The sequence below is a fragment of the Pteropus alecto genome, unplaced genomic scaffold (genome assembly GCF_000325575.1).
Source record: "Pteropus alecto unplaced genomic scaffold, ASM32557v1 scaffold57, whole genome shotgun sequence".
Classification (NCBI taxonomy): domain Eukaryota; kingdom Metazoa; phylum Chordata; class Mammalia; order Chiroptera; family Pteropodidae; genus Pteropus; species Pteropus alecto.
The window spans coordinates 10,104,012-10,118,202 of NW_006442508.1; the positions used below are offsets into that span (position 1 = coordinate 10,104,012).

Here is a 14,191-nt window from a genome sequence, read left to right on the forward strand (position 1 = left end):
TTGACACAATAACTAACAAGAATCAGAACAAGCGGATCAGATTAAGCATTAGGAAGACATTCTTTTTCCTCTTGTTTTCCTTGCCTTTCAAGTGGTAGAACATAGAGCAGACATAAGGACATAAGCCTGGAGGAAAGAAGCCAAGGAGGTCATTAAGTCTGTTTCTAACAAAGAGGATTTTAGGACTGCCTGCCTACTGCCAGGCAAGGCAGAAAGGTACCTCCCAGTCTGAGGTGCTCTATTCTTAATTAATCAAGGGGACTAAATTAAGATTTGGGGCAAAAACTTTATAGTAATAATCCCAGAGTGATTTTGCTTAGTGTCTCCTTGCATATTTTTAGTGGCAGACACCTGGTCAAAAAATGGAGATCTCTGGGTTAGGATACACATTTTAACAACATTATTAAGTTTACTTTGCAATGTACTACTTACTAATGGATTTAGTTATGAGAAAGCTATTCATAAATGATCAGACATGAACCATTCAAGTGACAAATGTTTTTCCATTTTCAACTGCAGACATTTTCATTTTTAACTGCAGGAAAAATAAAAATCTACATCATAGATTTTACTCCATAAAATATGCGCTACTTTGCAGTAAAAAGTATGAACTAAGGTGTTTTTTTCTATTACCAGTTACATAAATGTAGCAGTGTCACCCCAAATTTGCCATATTAAAAATGCCTGTACTAGCATAATGAAAAGTAACTAAAAAGTCTAGCTACTAATTGTGGAATAGTCATACTTTTCAAATTTACATCAATTATATACATTCAGGAAAAAAAGATTAAAACCCACAAACAAATCCCATCAAGTGTAGTTGACACAGGCTTATTTTATAATTATAATTATATTAAGAATTCCCTTTCAATTTCAGGTAGATTTTATTTTTGTGAGAATTATAGCCAATGTTGAAAACAAAAACAAAAACCCAACCTACTAAATGCCAAAATTAATCCTCAACTGTCAGGGGGAAAAGGATGCATATTATTTCATTTCATTCAACAATCATTTATTGAACTCTTACAATGTCTGAGGGGCTGAGTGTGTTACCTAATAAGGGACACTGAGGTAGTGAGAATGTTATATGTAGAGGTAAAACATAATGACAATAGTGGCAATAAAAATGAAGACAATATTGACATATTTAGAGAAGAATCAAGAGAATCTGACTATGATACAGTACTAAGGAAGACAAAAAAAATCCAAGTCTTTTCAGGTTTGAGTCCTAGGAGACTGAAAAATTGGTGGTATAAAAATATAAAAAGGAAAGCTGAGACAAAGAGGTGACTAGAGAAAAAGAAAATGAATTCATTTCTGGAAGCACTGAGTTTGAGGATATGCAAAAGAAAGATCCAGAAGTTATCTGGAAATAAAAGACTGAAAAGCTTGCATCTCAAAACACAAATTTAGTAGTTTAATAGAGAAAACAGTTGAAGTTATTAAATGAGATAACAAAGGGAATGAGTGTAGAGAAGGCAAGAGAATAAAAGATAAGATCTTGAGAAATGTTACATTTAGAGGACGAAGAAGTAGTTTCAGTAAGGAAGGAGTAAGTGAATGAAGTGCATTATAACAGAGGCCAAGGGGAAAGAAAGCCAGTGGAGGATGCATTCAATTTTCCAGTGTTTCAGACATATAGAAGAGGATGAGGTATAAGAAAAAACTACTGCTTTATTGGTGGCAGAGGAGATGGGGGGTAATGGCATTAGTGCAATGGACAAAAATAATTTCATGTGGTGGAGCATAAATCAGGCTAGTCGTGTACCACTGAATGAAGTTTTGCAGTTTATTTTGCATCTGAAAAAGGAAATATCCTTTCACAAGTTTTCCATCTATTATCTGTTACCAAAATAATATTCCTTAAAATTTCTTTTCATGATGTCTTTAGTCAAAGTAATTTTCTGATTAAGAAACAATCAATTTTAAAGATAATGTTTATTTCCTAGATATATACTGAAACAATCTTTTTAAAAATGACATATAAGGCCCTCACTATCTGGCTCCTACCTGTCTTTCAAATATGCCCATAACTTTCCAACTCAAACTATGCTCTAGTTACACTGAACTTTCTCTGCTTCTCTTTTGCACATTCTATTTTCTCCATGTGAAATGCTGTTTTTCTTACTAAATCTAAAAAGAAGAATCTGTTGAAAAATCAACTATTTTTAAGCCTTCCCTGCATTCTTTCCTGTATTCTCATAGCAAGTTTAAGGTTTACAAGCACATTACCCCTTATATTATTTGCACTGTAATTAGCTGTTTACATGTTTGTTTCTCTTGGCTTGAGTTAATTGAGGGCCAGGACTGTTACCCTGCACCACAAGAATCTAGGAAATAGCAGGCACTAAATAAATGTCTGTTGAATGAAAGAAAGAACATACCAGGAAGTCTTTTAAAAAGCAACTGATTTCTTTCTCTTAAAAAAGGTTAGGAAGCATCCAATCCTAACCATCACCGCCAAGATTCTATCACATTATGCTTTAATAGAGAGTCTTATTTTTTAAAAAATCCATTTTACAAAGTTAAAAATTTACCTTTATGTTTTCGTAAAAAATCAATGCTCTTCTGCAGAACGGTAGATTTGTCCATCTTTCTAGCATTACCAGGAAGCATGGATCCCAGCTCTTTAATGAGAACATTAAATTGATCTCTACGTTTCTTCTCAGATTTGTTTCTAGATACTCTGATGAAATAAAAAAAAGTAGTTTTCAATCTATTTAATTAAACAAATAGTTTAATATAATGCTCAATTTGGATACAACCACACAGTAAGTACTTTTGTCAATGTAGGTGGTAATAAATATTTATCTCCTAGTTTACCAGTAATATACAGTTAATCTGGGCAATAACTTTTCTTCCCAGTTTATCATTAAAGAAAATTCTACAAATTAAGCATCTGGCATACATGTTTTTATGAAAACGCCAAAAAGACAAACTGCATTAAAAATCTCAAGTTTTATTTAATCTAATATTTACCAAGAATTTGTATTTCCTTCATAAGGTTATTATGAATATTACCAAGATACACTTTTGCAAAACTACATAAAATGTACATACACAAATTATTAAAAATTATTGAGTAAGAAAAAGTTATCCATTTGCTGTAAGTTTTAAATTACAAACAGAAATCTAAAAATGAGAATCTCCCTGCCCTCAAGCTTACCCACATCTTCTTCCTCTTTAATTCTATATCCTAGTCTCCAACACAGAGCTAAATAATGTTTCCATATCTGTCCCTCCATTAGGCTGTGGGTTCCTTGATACTAAATCTCAAATTTTTTAATCTCAGCATGTAAGCATAAATCTAACATACAGTAAGCATTCAAAATCTATGTGCTAAATGAATAATTACTATATTCTATGTGATGCAGTAACCAGTAAACAAACAGCTGCACTGAGACCTCTCTGAGACAAGTAAAAACAATACAATTATTTATAGAGCAATTAACCATTCTATATCTCTAATTATCTGCTTTGTGAAGTCAGATTTTAGAATTGTTTTTGTTTAAGCAAAGTATACCTCTTTCCCAAAAGGTCAGAGGGTAATTTTATTCTAATGATTTGCTTTTCTGTAAAGAACAAGTATTTATTCGATATTAGTACTAGGAAAAAATACAATTGTATAAATCCCTTAAGAAACATGATAGATATTTACTGATTTCCTTATCAAATACTGGGTACTTGCTATAATGATAGAGACTATGTTAATAAGGGCTAAGGATACTAGAGAAAGACAAGACCTTTCAAGAAATTTACCTAATTCCTGTGGAAATTCAGGGGAACCAGGGATGGCATTCTAGCGTACTGAGTAGAGTCATGGAGACTGTGTGAGAAATGGATGGTAGTAGGGTACATGCAGGGCATTCTAGGCATAGAAAACTTGTACAAAGATGAAAAACACAAGCGGGAGCATGGTGAATGTGGCTAGTATATAAGCCCAAGTGTACAGTGCCCAAGTACTCTGGAGTTAGGGGGTAGGTGAGAATAATAAGTACTGAAAAAAAAAAAAAAAAAGGATGAAGTTTTTATGCTACATTAAAGAATTTTAACCCCGAAAGCTATGGGAAGGCACTGAAAGGCTTTAAGAAAAGAAATGACATGAACAGAACTGCTTGTTAATAAGACCGCTCTGGCATAGGACTGATGAAAGGCTCAATGCTTGGCAAAACAAATTCATTTAGCAAATAATACTAAAAACTTACTGTATGCCAAACAAGACTGAAAGTCAGATGACCATTTAAGAAGCAACTGCAATATCCTAGCCTATAAACCATGGCAGTGGCAGTGTTAACAAAGCAATGTGGGTTCGAGGATTAAGAGGCAGAACTATCATTCTTAGTAAATCAGATTTGGTTTGGAGTGGAGAAGCAAAAGAGAAATCTGAGACGATTCCCAAGTTACTGATAATGTGATTTGTTAGTGTGAAATATAACGTGTGATACGGGTTTTGGTGGACAGATGGTTGGGGAGAATTTAGGTCTGGTGAAATGGCCTGACATTTTAAAGGACATACACGAGAAGCATTAGATCTATGTATCTAGTTATATTCCTCTAGAAAAGAGTAAATAAAAAATAAGCATCTGAGAATTAGCATATATGAAATATCTGAACACCTAGATAGGGGGTAAAAATAGCAAATATTTGTTGTATACTTATTTGCCAAGCACTAGTAAATTTTTATGAAATCTCATTTAATTCCTAAGAGGTAGACTTTATCATTATTATTATTATTTTTTCATTTTACAGGTATGACAACTCAGGCATAAAAAACATGCCTAGAGTCATATAGCTACTAGGAAGTAATAATTCGAATCAGGCATTTTGATTCCAGGGGAAGAAAATAATAGAAATCAAATATCGTTACCAACTCTACCACTGGATCACATCAATTTATGAAAACTTTATTTCCATATCACATTCAGGTTGGACATACATAGCCCTTGGAATGACTTCACTGATAACAGGTCACAGATGTTTAATTTTTCAGATAGGTACAAAACTCCCTTTGTTCTGGGTTCAACACTAAGGTCTTTAACTCATTGTTTTCAGTCAGAGTTCAGTGTGGTCCGTTTAACTCTGACAGTATCATTAAGAGGGTCCTTCTCTTTCTCCAGGGTTTTCCACAGTAACAGTACTACTGGTTCCCTAAAAACACGATCAGACCTTCAGAGTCTTTGCAAACAGAACACCCTTAGCTCACTTTATCCATCTATAAACTTCGTCGTTAAGACTGTCCAAGTCAATTCCTTAGAGTTCTGCCTCTTAATTCAGGCAAGATTGATTATTCCCATCTTAGAGACTTTATCTCTACTCTGAAGTATTTTATATGAACTTTCCTCCACTAGACTGAAGACAGGGAGTGTCCTATTTCCTTGAATAAAGTTGCACAGCTTTCCTCAAAATCTTAATTTTAATAATTTGTTAAAGCATTTAGCAATTTATGTGGTTATGAATACTTTTCTTATCCCAGTTCCTTTTATTTTGCTAAATATAGACCTTTAAGAACTATCACTTATTACGTTTATCCTTTGTATCTGTGAGTAATACTACAATACTCTCTACCACTGTCTATGTACCCAGATAGTTCAATGTGGTGAGAAAAAAACAAAGTATTTATTGCTCACTCTGAATGACTACAAACTTGGCTGTAGTGCTATCTGAACCCTCCCCCCTAATACTATAATTAGCTGCCAAGGCTCCTATTTAAGGTCAAGGCCCTCACCATCACCATCATGGTTCTAAATCTCATTCCCTCACCTACTTGATAACACCACTCCAACAATTCTTCCCTCCCTCTATCATCTACTTTCCCTTCTACTGGAGACTGGAGGCATGTCAAAGGACACAGAAGCCAACCCTGAAAGACCTCCCAATGACCAAAGTTGAAACAATTTAAGCAACAAGATAAATGACACTGAAGTACAGCCCAAAGTATAAAATAAATGAATCCATAGAGATATAAATAAACGGGAGAGACAATTTTTTTACAGAATTCCAAATATGTGTAGAGTTGGAGCTTAAGTACCCCCATCCCTACTCTGAAGGTGGGCTACAGTTAATAACTTGCCTCCAAAGACTAGAGTAGGTTAAGGGGAAAACAGTAACTACAATGGTGAATCCAGGCAAACCCTAACCTCAGCTAAGTGATGAAGATTAACATCTCCAGTGACATCATGTAAATACTATGTACCCATAATATGACTTGATGAGATGGGCACATTTACAGGATCATTTTATTTATTAACTGCATACTGATATTCTAAGCTCTTCCACCTGACTACTATATCTAAGTTCTTAGGGCAGATAGCTTTTGGAAATCACTGATTTACTATTTGTTACTATTACAATTACTTATTATTCATCTATTTACTATTTTACGTCTTAAATTGAACTACCTTTTTGCTTTGTCCTTGTCATCTTCTTCCACCAACCCATCAAAAATACTACCATCATCTCTAAAAGAAAAAAGAAAGTGAATAGAGAAAATAAGAGCCAACTCCACAAGCAACAGCAATACTAAAATGACATGTGAATCAAATCAGTTATATCCTAGAGTTTCTGTAGTGAATGCTTAAATTCAAACTCATAACACTAACCTGTTTTCTAATAAATATTATAAAATTAAAGTTTAGTTGTTTTTTGTTATATTTTAAAAGTTGATTACAAATGTGGATTTTAAAACTGCTTACTTTAGCTGTAATATATACATAACATTAAATTAGAATTTAATTTAATCAGAAGTTAGATATCTTGTTTCGAACTTTTAGTGACCGTGAAACCTATAAAAAGTCAATCTTTTTGCTATTATATAAAATGATTCTCACTTGAAGTTATTTTTAATTATAATAGCATAGTTGATTAGCACTCATATGCCAGGCTCTGTTCTGGGGATGGTTACAGAGCAGTTAACCAGACATATAGGCCACTGCTCTCCTACAGTTTATTTTCTAGCAGAAAGAAATAAATCAACGCAAAAATATACAACAGTAAGTTTTATTTTTTAAAAAAAGGAGTAATGTTTTAGTTGTGGGGTGGTTACTCTGCTCTGAGTGGTTAGGGAAGGACTTGTTGAGGGGGCGACATTTGAGCTAAGATCTAAGTAACAAGAAAAGGTTGATTTGGGGAAGACCTAGGAAAGAACATTCTAGCAAATGAAATCAAGAGCATCGGTGGCTAACCCCTTAACCTGAGGAGCGATATTAAGAAGTTTCAGGTGATTTATGAGATTTTACACGTATTCACTATCAGTCTGTGGCTTATAAAGGCTTATAAAGTACCTGGTGGACCCATTACTGAGATTATCTGTAAATTTTGCATCATAGAGGTCCATGTATGGACTTTTGGAGTTCTAAGTACACACTAAAATTTATGAAAACTTTGGTATGTATATGCATTTTATTGAGGAGAGAGTTCATAACTTTTCCCATGCTCGGGAGAGATAATGAACTCATATTAAGAATCACTGCTTTAAGTCTGAATATAGAGATGTCATAACTAGATGTCTTATTGTTTAGAATGGGAATTGGCAATCATTGAGAAGTATAATGCCCAAATCACATTTAATTTCTCAGATGCAGTGAAGAAAAATCTTTTCTGTGGAGAGGACTACACATAGATCCCACCTGAAACTATGGCATAGCCCAAATCAATGGCAGTGGTATAAGCAGGCCTCTCTAAGGAAACTCCTTGCCCCTCAGGTCTTAAGTACTGGTATAAGTAGGCCTCTCTAAGGAAACTCCTTGCCCCTCAGGTCTTAAGAACATAATTAATATATTATGTATCTTCACTGTTTATCTCATAGGAAAGGGAGAAGAGCTGCCCCCAGCCATCAAAAGTCACTTCTATATATAACTCCAGCTACAAAACTCTTAAAGAATACCCCTGAAAGAATCACACAGTACACTACAATAAAAGCACGGAAACTTTAGTGTCAGACTGACCAACACAGGTCGTAATTCCAACTCATTACTTACTGTGTGACCTTAAACACATTATCAACCTCTCTGACCTATAGTTCCCATACCTGTAAAATCTCATAGATTGTGAGGTTAAAGAGTAGGAGCTTAAAAATGTTTCTGTATTTCATCAAGTTTAAGACACATAACAATGAGACTTGTCAGTATATTTTATGTGCTGCTAAGAAAAAAAATGTTACCAATTAAACTGTAATAAGCCAATTTTAAGATGAATCCCACTGTCAGAGATGTTAAAATGCAAAAAAAAAAAAAAAAAAAAAAAGGTTTTAAAATCAAAGAAACAGGTGGTTTATCCTTTTCCCAAGAGTAAGATTTAAAGATTGTAATTTCAGCTAATGAAATCCTAATTATAGTTACCTCTTAACAGTTACAAATGCTAACATGCTTAATGAGATGGAGTTAGCACCAATAAGTAAGGGGGGAAAGGACAAGAGATAAAGAGATAGAAGATTCCAGAAGGTACCAAAGAAACATTTGTAATTGTCACAATTTCTTTCAGAGCAGCTCTCACCACATCACCCAAACTTATAGTTCAAAGACCCACTTAGAACATGAACACTGTTAACTTTGGCTCTAGACAATATACATTACTTATTATTATATTATGTTTGCTCAATACAGAAATTAAATGCAATAGTAATTATGCTTAAGCATAAAACTACTTTTATCAATTTGATATAGACCGTTACTCTAATAGTGAATTTTCAAAAAGCTTTATATAATTCAAAATAAGAGTCTCTAATAACATACCTGTCAACAATTGAGCTCATTTTACTACAGCTTACGGTAAACAACATAACATATTACGTTTTCGTCTTGTGGTAGACATTTGTACTTCTCCTTGGGTAGAAAGAAAAATAAAGTCATTAGTTTTCAAAAAAATTCATCCTATAAACAAAGTAATCTTGAGAAACACTATATGTTGTTATAGAGACTTCAAAATATCTTTGTACTAAAGGCTAGAACATTATTTTCAAGTAAATAGCTTTAGCTGGGGCACATTTGAGGTTTTTTTCCCTTCTAAAAAAGGACTACTGGGGAAAAAATTGAGGTTCATTTTCTTTCTACTATAAAATAATAAAAATTAAAAAGCTATGCTTAACATTCACTATATATATTAGACTATGTAACTATAAATAGGCTGTAACTATAAATACCACCATCTAGTCAGCAATAAATGGTTGCTGCAAGCCTATTTTCTGTTAAGTAGTATGATAAGCTTTGGGAATACAAAGATGAAAGACATAGTCCCTATAGGTAAAAATCTAGAATTGGATGGGGAGATACATACCTAAATAGTTACAGTAAAAGGGATAATGATGGTATACAGGGGGGTCAGAGGAAATATCTTTGATAACAATGAGTTTGCCAGATAGTCTAACTAGACTGTTGTTACTAAAAATGTGGTCCAGAGACCATCAGCATCAGACACATCTGTGAGCTTGTTAAGAGACAGAATTTTGGGCCCCACCCTAGTCCTTCCGAAACAAAATATATATTTTAACAAGGTCTCCATATGATTTCTATGACCATTTAAGTTTGAGAAATAGACTAGAGAACAGAAGAGGTATAGTTGAAATGATTATAAGCCATACGAAGAGCACTTTGCAAAGGCACAGACAGGCCTTTGTGAGATGAGGGAGCACCATATTTGTAAAAGTTAAAGAGGTTTAGCATTTTCTTTAGAGAAGAATCTAGGCATGTTACAACTAAAGTTTTAATCACTAGTGCTTAAAGTGAGAATAGGACTGGTAGAGGGGTGAAAGCAAGTCAAGTAGAGAAAGCCTTATTATTAAAAGTCTCATACCCACATTAAAGGAATTAAAATTTACTGCTTTAAAACTGAATCACAAGCCTAACATTTGTCTTTCTATATTCCATATAGAATCTAAAGTGTAAAGGTTTTGTTTATATATGATACTTTGTCCTATAGTCAGTCATAAGTGAAATATTGAAAAATCACCTTAATCTTAATATCCTAACATTTATGAAGCACAAAAATATTCTACTTTAACTACATTTTTATTTAAAATTTAGAAAATAGCGTAAATTAATGTGTAACTCTAATTAAACCAGAGATTAAAGATGTTCTAAGAACATGAGATTCTAAAATAGTTAACATTTACAAATGTATATTCATGAGAGCAAGAGACAATAACCTTTGATAAATGATGCTGCATTGTGGTTATGGCTGTAGAATTGAGACTGAAAGACTAAGAGTTTTTAAAAGAAAATGAGTGGGGGAGTCAGAGGTAAAACTAAAAAGAACTAGGATAAAATACTGATTTTAAGTGTCTGGGGCAACATCAGCAGATGGAACACAGAATTACAGAATTTTAGAGTTAGAAGATCACCTAAGTACACACAGCCCAGCCCTCTGGTCCAAAAGATGTACTTATCATCAGAGTAATAATAGAGTTTGGTTCTACGACTACAATAAAAAGAACAATGCAAAGGTAACAAAGCCAATTTGGGTGAATTAAAAAAGAGCAGTTTCAGTTTAAAGGCCAGATCTAAGCCTTATTTGGCACTGAATATATATTTTTTAATTATTAAAAGGTAAAACAGAGCAAACTAGAAAATAAAAAAAGGATCTCAAGAATTAGGGCTTAGACTATAGGAAGGGCCACACTGAACTATAAGAGCGAACACAAAATGGTTTAGAAGACACAGACTGATGCTTTATTAAGGTATTTTACTATTGTTATTAACAATAGTCTTCCAAACGTTTGTTGTCCAGCTAACTGAACAACGTAAGACTATATCTCTAACAGTCTAGACCAATATTTTATCTCTACTTTTCCAGCCAACTGATAGAGACATGTTATATTTAAGGAAAAGATAAGGAAAGAAGTGAAATAGGCCTAAGTACTCTAGAGCAATTGTTAGAAGATTCCTCTTGACTTTTTTAAATGGTGTCAAATTAATTTTAACAAAACAAAGTGATAATGGGGAAACAGCCAAAGGTTTTGTGTGGGGACTACCCTACAATTCACACTTTCAGTACAAAAAGACTAGCCAGAGTCACACTTGCACATGCTATGGATTCTAAGAATTCAGTTACAGAAGACATGTGATGTCCCTACACACCACACGGAATTTCAAGTATTTAGTCTAATATAGATTAATTTATTAAGTATTTTTTCTTAAATATTTACAATAGGCTAATATAATATGCAATATGTCGGAAAAGATCAGTTAAGCCACTGGAATCTAAAGTTCACAAATTAAATTATAAAAGATCAAGTTACAGCTAGGAATCAAATGCTCCTTTAAATAAAGTATCAGAGCTCAAAGTCATTCAGTGATAGGACTTCCCAGCTGAGTAAGCACCACTTTACTATTTTATAACAATGGAGGGCAAGGGCAGCATGTGTCTTTTATAAACAGTTTAAAAACAAGCTTTAAAACAAATGGGGAGATATTAGTAACTAAGAAACTATAAACAATTCAAACTGTACCAAATACAGAAGCAGATATGTTTTTAATTCAGTATGCAACATTATACATAATTAACAGTAAATCTCAGGGCCTGGCAGTCAAACTTTGGGAAAGAGCCCTTATACATAAAATAACAGTTATTAAAAATAAACTGTGCAGTATCAAATGACATACTATTTGTTCTCTGAAACCCATCTACTGTCACCTCCCAAGGTTTTGCATTCCTACATCACTAATTTCTCCTCTATGACTGGATTATTCTGATCAACATCTTAGTATTTTACCTTAAAAAAACAAAATACAAAAACTTCCTTAACCTCAACCCCCTTCAGGTGCTGCTCCCCTTTTCTCCTTTCACAAGAAAACTGATTGTGAGTTGTACACTGCTGCTATTTCAATATCTTTAATTCCATTCTCTTATTTTAAAATTTGGTATTTTCACCAATGTGTACATGTTCATAAAGTATCTAGTTTTATAAGACACTAAAAAATCAGGAGTCCTCTGATCCCCACTTCCTACTTTCATCTGTTTCTTTTAGTAGTTAATTCCTTATCCCTAATATCTTTGTTACTTGATTTCTTCTGTTTTAGATAAGATGCCTACACAGTCACATTTTGAGTTGTCTCAATGTAATTATTAAAAGTGTTTGCTTTTGCTCTCAGTAGTGTTGTTTTTAGGCAACATCTATTGAATTCCACAAGAAAAATAAGAATTTAGCTCTGACTCCCCTCATCCTTACCTTCGCACACTTGCCCAAATTCTCAACATCATAATTTTACTAGGTGGTTATATTCAGAGGTAACATGATTACTACTCTGTTAATACAAATCACAGCTGAGCCATATAGTATACTAAAATTACTTTCCCTTTCTAAGTTTCCCCTAGTTAAAAATTATTTTAACCTAGTTTTCTATATACTTATCACCGATTGAGCCCCAAACTCTTCTCTATCTAAATTTATTCTTAGTATCTTAAAACACATTACACATTCTACCAATTTACACTGCTTGCAACCATTTCTCTCAGCACCTTCTGACTTATTCCAACTGGAGCTGGATACTCTCAATAACTGACCAGCTGTAATCTTGGGATCACTATTCATTACCATCCTGTGATTTCCCGGGACTCTACTGAGGTTGCATTCCCTGTTTCTGATATGGCTTCATCTTTCTGTAGTCAATTTTTGTTGAGTACCTTCTATAATAACTGCCCAACAAAGGACACATGGAAAGGTAAGTTTTTTTTTGAGGCAACATAAGTCTATCCTTAAAATGATAGTTTTGTGTTTTGTTTCCGTTTTTACCTGCCAACCTGGTCTCAATTTCCCCTAACTTGGCATTTTCTCTTTTGGTATGGTCTTGGACTCTCACAACAAGGCTTTCCTCTAAATTGTCTAGTGATCCCTGGTCACAGGTTCATATTTAAGAGTGGGATACTAAGAAGATCACTGAAAGTCTGTGTGACAGGGCTTGCTGACTATGAACTTAACTGTAGGAATATCAGGTTAGAATATTTCTTTGGGGGAATTCTTAATGTCATTATCTTCAGATTAGGCTGTTCATAATTCCCAGAGAAGAATCTTCTAAACTACTGACTGAAAATCATAAAAATCCAGTAGCCTACGTTCTTAATTCCCCTATTTTTAATATGGTACCCCCATTCTTAACTATGTTTTATACCCCTCTATTTTATTCTTCCTAGAGAATAAATCTCTAGTCTTCTGCTGTGATAGGGAAGAGGTAGTTGCCTGGGTTTTCAAAATCAGAAAAACGATCTATGGAGTAGAAACACCTCTTAAAGAGACTTGCAACAAATTGTCCTGCTTTTAGTCCCACCATCATTCCTATTTGCAGAAGTAAAGAATGCTTAAACAATTCGTGAACATTTTAGGAGTTCTTCAGTGCTACTAACTTTGTTTCTCAGCATTCCCACAGCTGGCTTGGGATTCTAGGATCTATAAGACAGTTATCACACTTCCTTTTGCTTTTCTGGTTCTAAAACTGTATTGCAATTGTTTCCTCTCCCATTCTCTTTATCCTTGTGAAGTTATGTCTTCTGTACAAATCCTTTTACTTCAGCTTAAAGGGAGTTTTGAGAGAAAATGAAATTTAATTGAATTGTCTGTCATCTTTAACTAGAAGTTTCTTATTCTCCATCAATTTTAGTCAGGCTTTCATCCTTACACTCTGAGATGGTTCACTCACATTAGTTATCAGTGTTACTGACGTGGCTAAATCTAATGGCTGCTTTACTCTCTATTTGACATCTTAGTAACATGTGATATAACTGACCACTTCTATTTATTAAACACTTTTCTTGGCTTCTGTGACAGAACACCTTCCTGCTTTTCCACCCATCTCACTGGCTGTTCCTTCTCCTCTAATTAACATTGGCGCATCCTAAAAATACATCCTTTTCAATCTATGTACACTTCCTAGATAATTTCATCCAGACATATGACTCTAAAAGTATCTATGCCATTAACTCCCAAATCCATACCCCTAGACCAGATTCTCAGCTTCAGAGTCGTATGTCAACCACCTTTTTGATATGTCAACAGATTTTACAGGTATCTAAAATATCATACAGCAAAATTTAGTGACTTTCTTCAGTAAATTTTTCTTCTCTAACCTGAACTCCATATACTCTTCGATGGAGAATAAGAAACTTCTAGTTAAAGATGGCAAACAATACAATTAAATTTCATTTTCTCTCAAAACTCCCTTCTCTTTCTCCCCTTTTTTTTCTCTAACCTGAACTCCATATACTC

The 14,191-nt window shown here is 33.8% G+C and overlaps 1 protein-coding gene across 8 annotated transcripts in view; it reads right to left on the reverse strand.

The window, feature by feature from the left end:
- CLOCK (clock circadian regulator) overlaps positions 1 to 14,191 on the reverse strand; it is a 105,177-nt gene that overhangs the window by 47,589 nt on the left and 43,397 nt on the right. For all 8 annotated transcript variants that reach the window (XM_015597565.2, XM_025040271.1, XM_006922512.3 and 5 more), the window contains 3 exons: positions 8,730 to 8,819; positions 6,399 to 6,458; positions 2,538 to 2,686 (listed from right to left, as the gene is read on the reverse strand). In XM_015597565.2, coding sequence (XP_015453051.1) covers positions 2,538 to 2,686; positions 6,399 to 6,458; positions 8,730 to 8,776 — 256 coding nt within the window. In that variant the 5' untranslated portion in view covers positions 8,777 to 8,819. The remainder of the gene's footprint in view (positions 1 to 2,537; positions 2,687 to 6,398; positions 6,459 to 8,729; positions 8,820 to 14,191) is intronic.